This window comes from Balaenoptera borealis (assembly GCF_965194805.1).
Source record: "Balaenoptera borealis genome assembly, chromosome: 1".
NCBI classification, from domain to species: Eukaryota; Metazoa; Chordata; class Mammalia; order Artiodactyla; family Balaenopteridae; genus Balaenoptera; species Balaenoptera borealis.
Genome location: NC_138860.1, coordinates 91,267,866 through 91,286,433, shown reverse-complemented (window position 1 = coordinate 91,286,433; position 18,568 = coordinate 91,267,866). Strand labels below are relative to the sequence as shown.

The window sequence follows — 18,568 nt, the reverse complement described above, 5'->3', positions numbered from 1 at the left end:
CTAATTTTAAATCTACAGCACCTTACCAAATTCTGCCAACTTCTCTTTTGTATAGTATTGTGTAGGTACAACCCAAGCTGCAACTTCACTCTTCAGCAGCAGGAACTACTCTCTAACGAATGATGTACTCCAGATTGAAAATTCCTCAAGTGAAATGCTTGAGATTAAGTAAGGTCAGTTGTTTTTCTAACTTATCAAATCTTTTGGTATATAATTCTATATATTTACCCAAGATGAAGGCTATGATTGCAGCTGTGTGTGCAGCGGACAGAGACTGGAAAGGGCGTGCACAGACACAGTGATCATTATTAGGGTGGTGGATTTAGGAGTAATTTTTTCTCTATAAGTTAAAAATTGTATATAATTTTTAGAGTAGGTACATACCCAAGTTTTTTTGCACATTAATTAAGGGAAGCTAATAGCCACCCATTTTGAGTCTTATTAGATTCTTAGCTAATTTAACTCACTCGTTGAGCAGCCATTTTCCCTCTGTCTTTCCATCTCCCATCAAGAAATCTCCCTCCCTCTCCTCTCAGTAACATGCATAGTACTCTGCCAGAATCATTGGATCAAACCACAGCATCATGCCACATTGACTGGGAAAGACTTGTTCCTCTATTTCTTAACTCTGTCGTTCCTCTGTTGTGAATCAGGCCTAATGAATTCTTGCTTTTCTCCTCCTGAAGCAAATTACTTTGTTCAGAAGAAGTCAGTCTTAAATTCTACCATGCCTCAAAGGGGTGGTTCTTGGATCAAAAATCAAAAATTAAAATGAAACTGGAGGCAAGAGGATTCGTTTAGAGGCTGGGCAATTGTTCACTTACGAGAAGATGCTGAATTAGGCAGGAACAATAAGGATGAAGAGGAGTAGATGGATTATAGAGGCATTTTGGGAGTGTAATTGACAAGAATTGATGACAAATTAATAAGGATGTGTTAGGGATCAAAGATGACTCTGAGACCTCTAGCTTGGATGACTTAAGTAGATACTACAACTCACAAGAATGAGTTTGTTTTGGATATGTTTAGAATGAAATAACTTCAGATGGAGGTACTGAGTCAATAGTTGGGAACATGTCTGTATCAAGAGAAAGTGATGAAAACTGGAGATAAAAATTTGAGAATTATCAGATTTTTTTTGTAACTGCCAAAAATGTATGTGATCTTTCAGTTAAAATGACCCTCTTCCTTTGGTGTAAATTACATCTGCTCCATAATATATGTTTGCGACATCTTTACTATTTTCATACTGTTAATGATAGGATTCTGGACCATCGTTTGCCCAGAGAGCAATTGCGTATCTGAAGCAGAGAGGAAAGTCAAAGGGAAGGAATTGATCATTTAGTGAACTCAGAAGCTATCTATGTTCTGGGAATAAGAGACTGTGGGTGGTCTTCAAATGACAAGAGAACTTAGAGATCTGCTTTCATGGCCCTTTCTGGCAGTCTAACTCCAGAGGGGTTTTTTTTGTTTTTGTTTTTAAATCACAGCTTGGGTCCTAATACAAATCTGAGCAGAGTCCTGTAGGCCTCTTCTTTCCACACCTGGCAGGGAGCTGGCTCAGTGTGGCCACACCGTGTGAAAGCTCTTAAACAAAGTTGGTCACTCTTTGTGCTGCCATTTCAACTGACCAGTAGTCCAATGACATTTATACATACTGAGGATTGCCTGACCCTCCCTACAATGGCTGATAGATAGGTAATGTGATTATTCTTTTTCCTTGACTGAGCAGGCTGTACCTGTGGAGGGCCCTGGAAGCCCTTGACAGGAGAATGACCTAGTACAAGCTTCTGAGCTTTGGAGGATACCCTTTCTAACAAGGCCATTTCCTCAGGGGTCTTCCATAGCATCATAGTTGCCTGCTTTTTCTTTTCCTACAAATATATAGAGCATTAGTGTGCAGAAGGGTCACTCTGTACTGTAATGGGAGTTGGGTGACTACTCTCTACTTGAACGCTTGGCCCTGATGAGTCCAGTGCAGCTATGCCCAGCCTAAGCATTCCACTCTAACAACAGCTCAGAGGATTGCTGTGCTCCTTCAAATCTGCTTGGAAGTTTTTTCCCCAAATAAGCCCTCTTTTTTTTTTAATTCAAAAATTTTTTTAAAAATTTTAATACAATTTTTAAAGGTTATTTTGCACTTACAGTTATTGCAAAATATTGGCTACATTCCTCATATACAATACATCCTTGAGCTTATCTTATACCCAGTTGTTTGTACCTCCCACTTCCCCACCCCTATATTGCCCCTCCCCCCTCCCCACTGGTACCCACTAGTTTGTTCTCTATATCTGTAAGTCTGCTTCTTTTTTTGATATAGTCACTAGTTTGTTGTATTTTTTAGATTCCATATATAAGTGATAGTATTTGCCTTTCTCCAACTTATTTCACTTAGCATAATGTCCTCTAAGTCCATCCATGTTGCTGCAAATGGCAAAATTTTATTCTTTTTTATGACTGAGTAGCATTCTGTTGTATATATATACATCACATCTTCTTTATCCAGTCATCCATTGATGGACACTTAGGTTACTTCCATATCTTGGCAATTATAAATAATGCTGCTGTGAACATTGGGTTGCATGTATCTTTTCAAATTAGTGTTTTTGTTTTTTTTGGGTACATACCCAGGAGTGGAATTGCTGGATCATACGGTAGTTCTATTTTTAGTTTTTTGAGAAACCTCCATACTGTTTTCCACAGTGGCTGCACCAATTTACATTCCCACCAACAGTGTACACGGGTTCCCTTTTCTCCACATCTTCTCCAACGTTTGTTATTTGTGTTCTTTTTGTTGATAGCCATTCTGACAGGTGTGAGGTGATATCTCATTGTGGTTTTGACTTGCATTTCCCTGATGATTAGCGATGTTGAGCATCTTTTCATGTGCTTGTTGGTCGTCTGCATTTCCTTTTTGGAAGAATGACTGTTTAGTTCTTCTGACCATTTTTTTAATTGAAATATAGTTGATTTACAATGTTTTGTTAGTTTCTGCTGTACAGAAAAGTGATTCAGTTATACATATATATATGTATTCTTTTTCATATTCTTTTCTCTTATGGTTTATTACAGGATATTGAATATAGTACCTTGTGCTATACAGTAAGACCTTGTTGTTTATCTATTTTATATATAGCAGTTTGTATCTGCTAATCCCAAACTCCTAATTTATCCCTCTCCCCCATCTCCCTTTCCCCTTTGGTAACCATAAGTTTGTCTTCTACGTCTGTGAGTCTGCTTTTGTTTCGTAAATAAGTTCATTTGTGTCACGTTTTAGATTCCATGTGTGAGTGACATCATATGGTATTTGTCTTTCTCTTTCTGACTTACTTCACTAATCTCTAGGTCCATCCATGTTGCTGCAAACTCTTCTGCGCGTTTTTTAATTGGGTTTGTTTTTTTGATGTTGAGTCGTATGAGCTGTTTATATATGTTTGATATTAATCCCTTATTGGTCATATCATTTACAAATACTTTCTCCCATTCAGTAGGTTGTCTTCATTTTGTTGATGGTTTCCTTTGATGTGCAAAAACTTTTTAGTTTAATTAGGTTCCATTTGTTTATTTTTGCTTTTGTTTCCTTTACATTAGGAGATGGATCCAAAAAGATATTGCTGTGATTTATGTCAAAGAGTGTTCTGCCTCTGTTTTCCTCTAGGAGCTTTATAATATTTGGTAGTACATTTAGGTCTTTAATCCATTTTGAGTTTATTTTTGTATGTGGTGTCAAATAAGCCCTCTTATATTTACATTCTGTAGCACTAGAGTTAGTGTCCCTTTTGCATGACTTTGACCAACACACAGATGTTTCACTCTACAAGGACTGCAAAAAGGATTTTAGTGAGAAGGATAGAAAAAAGAAAAAAGCTGTTTTCTATCCTGAGAGCCCCAGGACAGAAAAGATTGTAGTCTACCTCTAGCCCAAAGACAGCCTTAGTTCTCAGCAATTTAGTTTAGTCACATGGAGCCAAACTGCCCTGTCACTCAGTTCTACTTGTTTGAAGATTGGACCCACACTGGTTTTATTTTTCATCTTTTCATGCTCTGTGGTCTTTTGTGACATTTAAAATAGTAACCTGTGGTTTGCGGAGGCCATTAGCCAATTCAGTTCCCTTAACAGCATCCACCTGCTGAGCCATTGTGCTCTAGTCTTCAAGTGTCCTCTGACCTGGTTTGAAGCAGTAGCTCTTTGGACAAGGCTTTCTCTTGTGTCCCAACTGTTCAAACATTAAACATCTATTCTTGGTCAAATAGGGGGAAAAAAGCTAAGTTGGTCACATCTTTCCTATTATGGTTGCCTTGATATTCAATTGCCCTGCCCAACACATATTTAATACTTAATAATAGCTAATTTTATTAGTTCCTTCTTCTATGCCAGTGTTACGGACTGAACTGTGTTCCCCCACATTCATATGTTGAAGTCCTACCCCCCAGTACCTCAGAATGTGACTGTATTTGGAGATAGGGCCTTTAAAGAGGTGATTAAGGTTAAATGGAGTAATATTAAGGTTAAATGGAGTAATATGGGTGGACCTTAATCTAATATTACAGGTGTCCTTGTAAGAAGAGGAACAGACGCCAGGGATGCATGTACACAGAGAAGAGACCATGTAAGGACACATTGAAAAGGTGGCCATCTGCAGGCCAAGAAAAGAGGCCTTAGGAGGAACCAAACCTGCTGACACTTTGATCTTGGATTTCTAGCACCTAGAACTATGAGAAAATAAATTTCTGTTGTCTGAGCCACCCACTGCCATCTCCAGGGAATAGCTGGGTGAATATATTTGCAAGTAACTATTCTTTTTCCTTTCCTATATATACTGGTTAAAATTGTAGGTCTCACAGGTTATCAAAAGTTCAGAAACAGATATAAGTATACTTATAAGAAATGCAATATAGTAAAATATTTAAAAAGTCAGTAGGGCTAAGGATGAATTAATTAAGAAGTAGTATTGGAGAATCACTTGAAAAAACAACATTTAACTCGCTTACCTCACAGATTACACAAAAAATTAACTTCAGATGGAATAAAGATTTAAATGTTGAAAAAGAAACATGGAAATACTAAAATATAAAGATTAATATTTTAATGTAATCCAGGGTACAGAAGGCATGTTTAAACATATGTAAACATAAGTACTAAAAGAAGAAACAAAAATGGAAAAAATTGATAGATTTGATTGCATAAAAGGTGTGGTTCGTCCTGGCAGAGTAGACAGGACCATTTGTGGTCCAGTGCTCAACATTTGTGAATTCAAGGAAGAACTTATAATAATTAAACATGTTCTTTCCAGGTATATTTGAGGCCAAACAACATGGAACATATAAACTGGTCTCAAGAGACATTTTGGATCATCTGGTAAAGACGATTATAGCAGTTTACAACCATCTTCTGCAGTCTTGGAGACAGTCCCCAAGGAACTTTTGGGAACACATGAAGGTGACGTTAGAGTGAGTTAGGAGGAGGCTTGCAGTTTCACTGCCAGCCCCTTTGTGAGTTAGGGAAGGGCTTTGGTGGAAATGCCCAAGTGTAATTTAGGAATCATTGCAGTCTCCTCCAGGAAGAAGGACCGTCTTCCTTACAGATGGCTTCAGATCTTCATGAGCAATGAAGGTGAAAGCTCCCAATGAGTCCTCATAGTTTAATATATATAATAACACAGTAGCCAATATTTATATAATGTTACAAATATTATAGCACTTTTACACATGACCGTACTTTTTCAGAAATAGTATGGCTTGTGATGAGAGATTTGAGTTTGAATGCTTTTTCAACCTGTTGGCTTATATGATCTTTGGTAAGTTACTTAACCTCTCAGGACCTGTTTTCCCCTCTGTAAAATGGTGATGGTGATGGTGATGGTGCTAGGGTCAAGGTGATACCACCTTATAAGATAAGGACTGAATGAGACAAATACCTAGTATGATGTTTGAGACCTAGGAAGTACTTGATTTCCTTTCCTTCTCTAAACATGGTTACTTGTGTCAGTAGACCTCACACTCCCACAATAGTTATATGTTTATGAAGGTGACACATTCAAATATGTCTCACGTTACGCAGTGATTCTTAACTGCAGCAATGGGGGTGGAAGTGGTGACGCCTGTATTGTTAAAGAGCACCCCCGCACCCTCAGTGAGAGTCCTTGGTCTACACTTGATACCCCAAGGATCTCTCACTAGTTGGATATTTTTACTCCTGCTTTACTTCAGTGAAGTGAGGATTATTTACCTCCGTGGGAAGACAGTACATTAAGCTAATGAAAAAGGTAGTCGAGAAATTACCTTCTCATGTGTGGCTAGATGCCAGGGAGCATTGTTTTCTTGGGGTGAGGGGGTGCCTGTGGGGAAGTTGTGATGGAAAGAATGGTGGAAAGACAGAATACTCAGGGTCTAGAGGACAGTTGATTGGGCTGTATGGGAGAAAATGGATAAAAGGGAAGGTGAGAGGAACTGAAGACAATTGTCATTTTTCTCGTAGATCCTCATTTAGCAGTCTGTGACTTGGCTTCTTCTGGGGTACTTACTGCCTCTCAATAGGAACTGCTGTCTTTATGCTGTAAACTTGTCGCATTTCCAGTCTCACCTACCCTAGGTATGAGACCTGGACCTACCACTTGAGTTGTATACGGTTATCTCCTTCATCAAAGTACTTAATAAAGTACCATAAGGTCCTGGAATTTTATCTGTCAAAGCCTAGTAGTTCTCCTTATAATGAAACATAATGGTTACAAATAAATTTTGGGAAGTGCAAATGTGGAAAGCAAAGAGAGAAAGGAAATGGTTTCAGTTTGCTATGAACTGCTTACAGGCTAGATTAACTGAGCATCACTTTTGGCTTATTCTAAAGAAGGGATATAAGACCAAGGTATCCATAAAGTTCTTATTCGAAGTATCCTTTAGAGTTTTGGGTAATCACCTTATAATTGAAAATGCTAAGGATACTTCTTAGGCCAGGCAATTAGATTTGAGCTGAAGAGATAAGATAATGCTGCAGGTGAAATTATGACTTTGAGAAGAGAGAGGCATATCATTATCTGGGGGAGCCATGCCGTTCAGTAGACACAGAGGCTCCTGTAGTGGTAACTACAGACCCCCCCTTCTAAGTTGTGACTTAACTGCTTTGGCCCAGCAGATGCTATCAGTAAACAAAGCTTCCTGGGAGTGTCTGCTTGATCCTCTTTTAAGAGCAAGTTTCCAAAGACTGCCTAGGCCCCCATCCTTATTTTGTCATCATCTTCAAACTGTCCGAGTACTCAGCAATGAGGAGCAATAGACAAAAACAACGTGTGATTTTGTGTTAAATTGCATGTATAGACTAGAGAAGAGTAAAATCATAGTGCACAGGACCACTCAAAGACAGCTTCATGGGAAAGAAGAATTTATGCTCGAGAGAGAGAGAATTTAAAGAAAGACAAGAGAGCATCTCTAAGGTTCTGTTTTTGTGACTGTTAATTTTTACTCATGGCTCCCACACTGAAACTCCTGGAGATGATTGATGTGAAAGAGGAAGTACGACAGTGTTAGAAGGAGCAAGGTGCTCAGGCGTATAGTAAGACAGTCTGAATTAGAGCAGCTGGTTGGATGTGTGGAGACTTTAACAGCTGGAGGGAGATTAGGAATTACAAATTTCATTAATAGAACCAAAGCACATCACAGATGCCATCAGGCAGAAGCCTTATTATGCAGCAATGACCCCCCCGCACGCCCCATCCCCCAATTAACAAGGCACAGATTGAGGTCACTGTGCACTTCCAACAAATCTGGGTATAGCTGGTAGCCAGTACTTCTCCTTGAAGTTTGACTTGTTCCCTCAAATTGTTAATACTTCTGAAATGTTTTAGCATTTGGCATCCGGATTTGAGCTTCCCTAGATGTTTGTGGGGTACATCATATTCTCGTCTTTGTACTTCAGTTAATATGGTGCATCTGGTGTCTAATGCCTCTGCACATATCACTGTGTGGTCATGGACAAGGCCAAAGAATTAACCTGGGTTGGGAGTCGTTATGCTTTCACAGTTTACTTTCTCAGTTTGGTTCAGCATTATTCTCTTCTTGCAAAAGGCCGATTGGGAACAAGCTGGGAATGCAGCAGAGTTATTTCAGAAGTCCCCTGGGAATTTGCTCTTTAGCAATTAAATTTTCTTTAGACTTTATTCCTCCACCAACTACGAGTGTGATTTTGAGCAAGTTATATAGCCTGAGGATAGCCAGTTACCCACACTTCACCCTGGGCCTCTGGGTCTTCATCTGAAAAGTGAAAGGACTAGGAAAGAGGATTTTGAGGTCCTTCCACCTCTAAGATTTTGAGAATTTGATAATTCCTGACTAGTAAGAATCAGATTTTTTTGATACTAGAGCAATGGGTTTGTCCACCCCTGTGTATTCTCCCACATTCATCTGCCTCAGGTCTACTGTCACCACTTATTTTTCCAGATGGAGACTTGGCAGGCTGGTAAAGCCTAATGTAGTTTCCTTAAGAAACTAGACCCAGCCACCTTGCCCATACTCACAGGCTCCTATCAATCATTCCCTCCCATTCATTTATCCATTCATTCATCCATTCATTCAACAAACATTTATTGAAGGCCCATTATGTGCTATGTACTAATCTTTAGAACCTGATGTATGGCTTTTTATCCATTTTCCCTTATACTTGTGTTCTTTGACAAACCAGGCAGACAACAGCATAGGAAATGTATATTTAATCATTCTCTTGAATGGTCAGAACTCTAAAATCAAGTTTTCTATAACAAAATGTAATACAGGCACAGTAGGTCCAAAGTGCCAGGGAGGCAGTGGTCAACATGTAAAAAGTGTGGGAATGGGCCTGGAAAGAAAACATTCTTTTCCATCAAAGTTTCATTCCTCAGGGCCTCATTTCAAAGGTTCATTGCCCCTGCTTTCAGAAATCTCTGTTTCAAGGAAGTTACATGTTTTTGCTACCTTAATTTGAATTTTGACTAGGCAGAGTCCTGAGATCTAAATTCAGAGTGAAAGAACTTGTGATGGAACTCAGGCAGCTCTCTCACAGGACTTAATTTGTAGAGTAGAAAGAAAGGAAAGGAACGTAGAAGCTCAACCAGCTGAAGATAATCCATCAGGAATTCCTGGTTGCCTGAAACTGAGTTCTGGCTCTCTGTGCTGAGGCAGCAGCCAAAGAGAGAGAAACTAATGCCTAATTTTAGGAAGCAAACAGTTTGTTTGCTCCCCTGTTTTCTAGATCCTTTTCTACTCTACATCAGGGTTTCTTAGTCTCAGCACAATTGACATTTTGGGCTGGATAATTCTTTGTTGTGGCTGGATGGCCTGTATGTTGTAGGATGTTGAGCAGCATCCCTGGGTTCTATCCACTAGATGCCAGTAGCACCTCCAAGTTGTGACAACAAAATCGTCTCCAGAATTTCCAGGTGTCCCCTGAGGTGGTGCAAAATCACCTGGCTGTGCCCCACCGCTCTAGGTGCTGGTGAAAGCTGGGGCGATCACTGTCCACGCAGGGTATAGAGTAGAAGCCTCAGACCTTGTGATGGCAGGGTATCACACACAGTCAAGGTGAGAGGTCTTTTCCTGCACCATTCCAGGATGAACATCATCTGAGAAGTAAAACAGCATTCGTTTGTTTTAAAAATCAGGTGTTCACGTAGTTTAGAAAATCAGTGTTGCCCAACTACATTTTTTATGTTAAAATTATGATTTTCCACATATCTTAAGCATGTGTCAGGTGGGAGGAGATGCCAGGGCACTTTTGCATTGTAAATGAAAAGTGAATCATTTGACCCGTCACTAAAATACAGCTACCTCTGAATTGTGAAGTGGCAGCTGATTGGCAGCTTCTTACTGAATCCACCACAGTTTAATTTGTGGATTATAAAATGTAGATATATTGCAATCAAAACTTTCTAGAAACTTCCTCAGAGCAACATTACAGCAGTATAGCTAAAGATTCTGAGACAAATGAGATGCAATATCCCATTCTCTCACTCCCTGGATGGGGATGGGGAGGTCCCTGAGATATGGGGATATACTTGTCTCCACATTCACTTTACTTCAGAGTCTAATACACTTCTCTAGTTCAGATGACTTATTTCCCAACTTTTAATATATGTCTTTGAAGATAAATTTATCTTGTTCATATTGAAGTCTTCTGTGGGTTGCTTTTGGCTTCTTCTTCTTGATGTTATTTGTTCACTCCCGAGTTCTAGACATAAATTCATTTCTCCCTAGAACTATAAAACTAGGTCATATCTTGTGGTGAAATAGTTCTGCAGATTCCTGGAATTCTGAAAATAACAGCAATAGGATACCATTACAGCCATTCAACAAACATTTATCAAGAACTGAAAGTCTCCCTTCCACTGTATGAGTATATTTCTTGTTCAGAAATGGGCTTGTTTTTCTGTATTTTGATGATATTCTATTGAGGCCACATGGTATCATGGGTTGCTAGGGGAAAGGAGATGGCTTGAATCTTCCCTTAAGGAAAGGGATCATCCTCAGAACAAACAGGAACTGAGAGAGGAACTATGGGCAGGCTCCTAGATAGAAGTGGAAAGGTGGCTTCTATCTGAGTTCTCAACCAGGCAATGTGTGTGACCTAAAGTGTCATGATCAGTTATAATATGTATCTCAAGTAATGATCTCTTCACTTATTTTTTAAAAATTGATTTAAGGTTATCCCTCTATAATTCTAGAGAGAAAGAGATGGAGCTGCAGCTAACCAGGTAACAGTATATAACCCTTTGTGTACTGCATGTGAACATGCAGGTCTTGGTTTATTTAAAAAAAAAAAAAAAAACTGCAAATTTTACTGCTCTAAGGGAATACAAGATAAAAATGAATAAGCTATAATTTATAGGTCAGATTATCTAGTCACAGTATATTAAAAACTCATTTCCTTGTGGGAATCAAGGAAAGAAGAAAGGGCTCCTTCTACTATGAGATATTCAAAGGAGAGTTTCCTAGGGAAATCTCCCTCCAGTGACAACCATGGAGGTCGGAAATGATGGAAACTGGCAGACTTCCTTACAAAGAATCTGTTTTGTGCACTGCACCATAGTGTTTGGAGAACAGGAGAAAGAATGAAAAGCAGATCAAGAGATCCCCAGCCAAGATGGTGGAGTAGAAAGACCCTGAGCTCACCTCCTTTCACAGGCACACCAAAATCACAACCATTTGCAGAAAAACCATCGATGAAAAAGACCGGAGCCTACCAGAAAAGATCTTCTACAACTAAAGACATAAAGAAGGAACTACAATGAGACAGGTAGGAGAGGCAGACTCCTCAACGATATAGTCAAGTCCCATACTCCCAGGTGGGTGACCCACAAACTGGAGGATAATTACATTGCAGAGGTTCTCCCAAAGGAGTGAGAGATCTGAGCCCCACATCAGGCTCTCCAGCTCAGGAGACCTGCATCAGGAAGACAAGCCCCCAGAACATTTGGCTTTGAAGGCCAGTGAGGCTTACTTTTAGGAGAGTCAAAGGGTGGGAGGAAGAGAGACTTCACTCTTAAAGGGTGCACACAAAATCTCACATGTTCTGGAACCCAGGGCAGAAGCAGTAATCTGGTAGGAGCCTGGGTCAGACATACCTACTAATCCTGGAATGTCTCCCAGAGAGGCAGGAGGCAACTGCATATCACCCTAGGAACACAAGCACTGATGGCAGCCATTTTGGGGAGCTCCTACCATGTGGACACTAGTACTGGCAAACACCATTGTGAAACTCTCCCTCTAGCTCAGCAGCACCAAGACCTGGCCCCACCCAACAGCCTATAGTCACCAGTGCTGGGATGCCTCAGGCCAAGCAGCTAACTGGGCAGGGACACAGCCCCACCCATCAGCAGACTGGCTGCCGTAAGAGCCCATAGCTGCCTCTGGACATGGCCTCACCCACCAAAGGGCCCAGGACCCAGCTCCACCCACCAGTGGGCAGGTACCAGCCCCAGAATCCCCTGGACCCTGATGCTGCCCTCCAGGAAGCCTGTTCTAGCCTCTGGGCCAGCTTCAGCCACAAGGGGGCAGACACTAGATGCAAGAAAACCACAATCCCAGAGCCTGCAGACCTAGCCTGCCACCAGCAGGCCAGACCCTGCCCTGGGGAGCAGCTGGGCCCCACCCCTAACCACTAGCAGGCCAATGCAAACTTGAGACACCCCAGACCCAACTGGGTCAGGAACTGTGCCCACTCCCCCCACCCCCGCAGCAATCCAAGACCAGCCCTGGGACCCCTGGGCCCTGCAGCTGGACTCCAGGACATGGCTTTGCCTGCCAGTAGACCGGCACTAACACCCTTGCTTAACCCATCAGTCAGTGGACAATATTACCAGAGTTTTCTGGACCCTGACTCCATCCAGCCATGACCCAGCACTATTCCTGGGTCCCCATGGGGTTCCGCAGTCAGCTGCCTCTGCAGCCAGCAGCCTCCACATGAGACAGGGCCTGGCCACGTTGGACCAAGGGCTAACCAAGCTTACTAGACCTCCCACATAGCCTATGACAACAGGAGGACCCATGCCACCCTCATATGAAGGACTCTAGGGCGTACAGCTTGAGTGATGAGAGAGGAGTGTGCTGTTGGGACGCATAGGAGGTCTCCCACAGAATATCACTTCTCCACGGTCGTAAGATGTACCCAACCTACCAGATACATAAAAATACAAACAGCAGCGTAGCAAAATGAGGTGACAGAGGAACGTGTTCCAGACGAAGGAACAAGATAAAACCCCAGAAGAACAACTAAGTGGAGATAGGCAATCTACCTGAGAAGGAGTTCAGGGTAGTGATTGTAAAGATGATCAAAGAACTAGGGAGAAGAACGGACACACAGAGTGAGAAGTTAAAAGTTTTTAACAAAGAGGAGTTAGAAAATATATATTGATAGAACAACCAAACAGAGATGAAGAACACAATAACTGAAATGAAAAATACACTAGAAGGAATCAACAGTAGACTAAATGATGGATCAGTGAACTGGAAGACAGTAGTGGAAATCAGTGATGCTGAACAGAAAAAGGAATGAAAAGAAATGAGGACCGTTTGAGACCTCTGGGACAACATCAAGTGTACTAATATTCACATTATAGGGGTCCCAGAAGGCGAAGAGAGAGAGAAAGGAACTGAGAACATATTTGAAGATATAATAGCTGAAAACTTCACTACCCTGGGAAAGGAAATAGACATCCCAAGTCCAGAAAGTGCAGAGAGTCCCATCCAGGATTAACCCAAAGAGGAATACACCAAGACACATTGTAATTAAAATGGCAAAAACTAAAGATAAAGAGAGAATATTAAAGGCAGCAAGGGAAAAGCAGCAAATAACATACAAGGGAACTCCCATAAGGCTATCAGCTGACTTTTCAGCAGAAACTCTGCAGTTTGGAAGGGAGTGGCACAATATATTTAAAGTGAAATATACAACCAAGAATACTCTAGCCAGCAAGGCTCTCTTGTTCAGATTTGATGGAGAGATCAAAAGCTTTACAGGCAAGCAAAAGTTAAGAGTTCAGCACCACCAAACCAGCTTTACAAGAAATGTTAAAGGAACTTCTTTAAGTTAAAAAGAAAAGGCCAAAACTGGAAACATGAAAATTATGAAAGGAAAAAGCTCATAGGTAAAGGCAAACATAAATGTAAATATAGGAAAACATAAACATAAATGTAGGAAATCATGTCATGCACAAAGCTACTAAGAAGGCTAAAAGACAAAAGTAGTAAAAATCATCTATATCCTCAGTAAGCAGTTAAGGGATACACAAAACACATGTAAAATATGATATCAAAAACAGTAATCTTGAGGGAAGGAGAGTACAAATGCAGGGTTGTTAAAAAGCATTTGAAATTAAGAGATCAGCAACTTAATACAATCATGTATATATATATATATATATATATAGATTGCTGTATAAAAACCTCATGGTAACCACAAATCAAAAACCTATGCTAGATACACAAAAAAGTAAAAGGAATCCAAGCATAACACTAAAGATGGTCATCAAATCACAAGAGAAGAGAACAAAAGAAGAAGAAAGGAAAAAGAAAGACAGAAACAAACCCCAAACAATTAACAAAATGGCAACAAGAACACATACATATCAATAATTACTTTAAATTAAAAGGACTAAATGCTCCAGTCAATAGACATAGAGTGGCTGAATGGATAAAAGAACAACACCTGTATACATGCTGCCTACAAGAGACTCACTTCAGATCTAAAGACACACAGACTGAAAGTGAGGGGATGGAAAAAGTTATTCCATGCAAACTGAAATCAAAAGAAAGCTGGGGTGGCAAAACCTATATCAGACAAAATAAGCTTTAAAATAAAGACTGCTATAAGAGACAAAGAAGGACACCGCATAATGATCGAGGGATCAATCCAAGATGAAGATATAACAATTGTGAATATATATGCATCCACCATAGGAGCACCTAAATACATAAAGCAAATGTTAATGGACGTAAAGGGAGAAATCAACAGTAACACAATAACAGTAGGGGACTTTAACACCTCACTTACATCAATGGACAGATCGTCCAGACAAAAAATCAGTAAGGAAACACTGGCCTTGAATGACACATTAGATGAGACGGACTGTCTATATCTATATCTATCTATATCTATCTATCCATATATATTTATGGATATCTATCCATATCACATTTCATTCAAAAGCAGAATACACATTCTTTTCAAGTGCACATAGAACATTCTCCAGGATAGATCACATGCTAGGCAACAAAACAAGCCTTGGTAAATTTTTAAAAATTGAAATCATATAAAGCATCTTTTCCAATCACAATGCTATGAAACAAGAGGTCAACTACAAGAAAAAAAGACTGCCAAAAAAAAAAAAAAAAAACACCCAAACATGTGGAGGCTAAACAATATGCTACTAAACAATCAATGGGTCAATGAAGAAATCAGAGGAAATTAAAAAAAAAATACCTAGAGACAAATGAAAATGAAAACACAATCCAAAAATCTACAGGACACAGCAAAAGCAGTTCTAAGAGGGAAGTTTATAGCGACACAAGCTTACCTCGGGAAACATGATCTGACCTGATCCCACAACAGCCCCATAAGAAAGGGTTTCCTCTGATTTCGTAGTTTGCATACCACCTTTGCAATTTTTTATAATATCCATGTACTACCTTATATCTAAGTATACAACTTTATATTTGTATTTCAACCACTTTTTTTAATACATCTTTATTGGAGTATAATTTCTTCACAATACCATGTTAGTTTCTGTTGCACAACAAAGCGAATCAGCCATATACATACACATGTCCCCATATCCCCTCCCTCTTGAGCCTCCCTCCCACCCTCCCTGTCCCACCCCTCTAGGTCATCTCAATCACTGTTTTTTAAAATAAATGTAAAGTTTTTTTTACCACACTCAAAAAAGCAAAGCAGATCAACAGATTTTTGCCTGAGGACTTAACAATCTAGACAAGGAATATATGTGCCTTAGAGAGTGTAAGATATTATAAATTATACATGCTCACCAAGGGGATGTGAGATAAAAGGACCAGCAGGAAATGGGTGAAGGAAGTGTGGATCTGAGTTACCATAGAGTAGAGGAGATTTCCAGGAAGGGGCAGAGAGAGAGGGAGCAAGGCCAGAGAGCAGTAGTAGATAGCTGAGAGAAGGAGGAACCTTAGGGAGAGAAACTTAGAGAGCTGTGACTGCATAGCTGAGGACTTTAACTTTGATATAATAGTGCCCAGTGAGTCACTTTAGGTTGCAGAGTAAAGGACTGCTGTGATGAAAATAGCATTTGAAAAATTTTATTCTGGCACCTTGTTTCCTATCACCTGAAACAGAGGAAGGAGCAAGTACAAGGTTTTAGAACTAGTCAGGGCATGAGATGATTAGGGTCAACCTGAAAGACAACATGGGCAAATACTGTAGAGCTTGGTAACAAATTGACCTGAAGGACAGAGGGGGACAAAAATAGCTCTAAGGTTGTGAGCCCGGTGCATGGTGGCAGTGCCACTGAGTAATGTGGTGGTGTTGACTGTAACTTCACAAGCTCAGTTGTATACAAATTCCACATGCAGAAGAATATTCAGAAAGAGATGTCCTACCAGTAATTAGAGCCAGAGGACTGAAGTGAGAGTGGGAAGTCTTAGCAAGAGGGCTAGTTGGTGAGTGCTTTGTCAAGTCTCCAGTCAACAGGGGCTTTGTTGAGGGGGGCTGGGAGGAGGCCACTTACGTGAGCGATTATGCTCATGTCATGATGTTTCATTGTGAAATCCAGAGTAATGGATCAGGGCCAAATATCTCTTTCTCTTCAATAAGATATGTTTGCCTTCAAGGATGACTCAATAAATGAAAAGACGTTTGAATTTACACAAATATTTGAATTGCATAGAGTTGTTTTTCCTGGAAGTCTGTCAATGAGGTCTCTACTCTTTGTTAACAAATGCTTACCTTTCACAATAGCAGTGGAAATAGTGCCTACTGCCCTGACGTTATTAAATGTTTCTCTCTGAGGCTGGTGCTGGGAGCTGCTTGATTCCTGTCAGGGACATAAACGCACACAGTGGCTCCCCCACACCATTCGTGATTCATCTCACCTTTCGTACCAGTGACTCTGCATGTTTCTGTGTAGCCAAGGTGCATTATTTTAGCATCAGGTAAGGGCAGAGAGGCAGGAGTACCCAGCTGATGGCAACAGAAGAGACACACAGGGAAGCCTTTGAGTTCAGCAGCTGGAGGTGACTTCGCCTTTTAATCTCAGAGTCTGTAAAGGGAGAGAAAAAGTTCAGGGCCATAGAGGAAAAGCTGGATGTCTTCTTCACATGGCTGGTTAGCAAAGAAAAATACCCCCAAAAAACAGAACAGGTTGTTCCTAATATAACTTGTGCCCTAATTTGAGGGCAATTTTGTACCCCATTCTCTACCTTTCTGTAACTAGCTTAAAAGCAGAGCTTTCCCTTTCTGCAAAGAAGTTCCATTCTCTCGTCCACTCCAGTGAGCACTCAGCCAAATGAAAAACGATTCCAATAAACACATTGCTATTGGTTACCAAGTAAAGAACAGCCATGGCCAGTCCTTGGTGTCAGACACATTTTTTTCCCTCTAGGCAGTGACCTTTACAGGTTCTGTGTCATTTGCTTTCATCACACCACTACAGAGTAATGAGAAAGTATTGTTCTCATTTTGAAGTAGAGAAAGGCAGAAGTGAAGAAATTAAATTACTCTTTACTCTGTTTTCTCCCTAGACAGTCCAATGTCATTTAGCTCATTTCAGCTCTGATACTTACTAGCTGTGTGACTTCAGGCAAGTTTAGGCAAGTTACTCTATATGTGCTCCAGTTTCTTTATCTATAAAATAGGGCCAAAATAATAATAGTCAACTTCATAGGATTCTTGTGAGGATTAATGAGTTAATACACGTAAAGCACTTAGAACAGAACCTGGCACCATAGTAAGCGTTCAGTAGGTATTAGCTGTCAAGACAATAACAGTAACCCCACTCAAGCCTAATAAACATTACTTCCATTAAGCTGATCATTTTCCAAACCCACCTCCTTAGCCCGAATTCTGTCCTAAATTCCACATCTGTATTTACAGTTGCTACTATATGTCAGTTAAAAATATAATTATTCAGCAAATATTTTTGAGCACCTGTTTGTTTGAGTTCAAAGGAGTCCAATGAACACCCTCTCCCCAGCTGAGTTCTGAACCAGTTAAAGAGCGAGACAAAGTGAGGCAACTGGAGGACTAAAATCACCTTTACTCCTGATAAATCTGATACTGAAGGATTAAGCTTTGTCTGCAGGGAAGTGGGCTGCAGCCCAGACTTCCCCAGTGACAGGCAGCACAAGACTGGGACAGGCTTCCTCCCACAAGGGCAGATTCTACCCCTGAAAACTGTCGGCTTAGAGGAGAAGAGTAGAATGTATACTTCTGGTTAGCTAGAGAGAAAAGGAAAAATGAGGAGCTGCAGCTTCTCCTAATAAAACTCACTAATCGGGTAAGTTAATTTCTCTTCCTCTGGGGAAGAGTGAAAGAGGGGAGAAGAGAGACTAGAAGGGTTACATTGGTAGGAATCTCTTCCCATGGAAGGAAATATGTGGAGTAGGGATGAAGCAGTCTCCCCCAGACTTGGTGTATGCTGGGTAATGTGCTAATAAGCATTGGACATCTCTACCTTTGTACATAGTGGGCACTTTCAACTCAACAGCTCTAAAATCTTCATCTTTTTACCAGACATGTTGCTTTTCCTACATTTCCATTTTTGTTGTTGGTAGCATTACTAACCTCCTAAGCAACCTGGATAGCAATATCAGACCCCTTTTGACTTGTTCCTTCTCTTGTCCTTCACGTTTGTGTCACCAAGGCCTGTAGATTATTTTCTTCATTAACTTTTGATTCTCCCACCTTTCCTTCCCATTGTCACTGCCCCAGTTAAGGCCCTCATAATTTCTCCCCTGGACATTGACATAGGCTTCTGACTTCATGCCTTCCTAGTCTATCAAAATCATTCTTTTTCTTCAAAACCCAGCTTGAACTCTTCCTCATCTGTTGAGCCACTACAGTCATAATTAACTACTCTTT

General features: G+C 40.4%; 2 protein-coding genes across 5 annotated transcripts in view; one reads left to right on the top strand and one right to left on the bottom strand.

Annotated features, from left to right (window-relative positions):
- Positions 1–18,568, top strand: part of LOC309617484 (uncharacterized protein) — a 72,014-nt gene that overhangs the window by 15,534 nt on the left and 37,912 nt on the right. Inside the window, exon 5 of one of the 4 annotated variants that reach the window (XR_014238006.1) lies at positions 66–173. The exons of the other annotated variants lie outside the window; for them this stretch is intronic. The gene's annotated coding sequence lies outside the window, so the exon portion shown is untranslated. The remainder of the gene's footprint in view (positions 1–65; positions 174–18,568) is intronic. 4 annotated transcript variants of the gene reach the window in all.
- VTCN1 (V-set domain containing T cell activation inhibitor 1) overlaps positions 170–18,568 on the bottom strand; it is a gene marked incomplete at its 5' end in the record, with an annotated part of 36,883 nt that continues 18,484 nt past the window's right edge. Inside the window, 1 exon segment of the mRNA XM_082346339.1 lies at positions 170–16,748. Coding sequence (XP_082202465.1) covers positions 16,627–16,748 — 122 coding nt within the window. The 3' untranslated portion in view covers positions 170–16,626.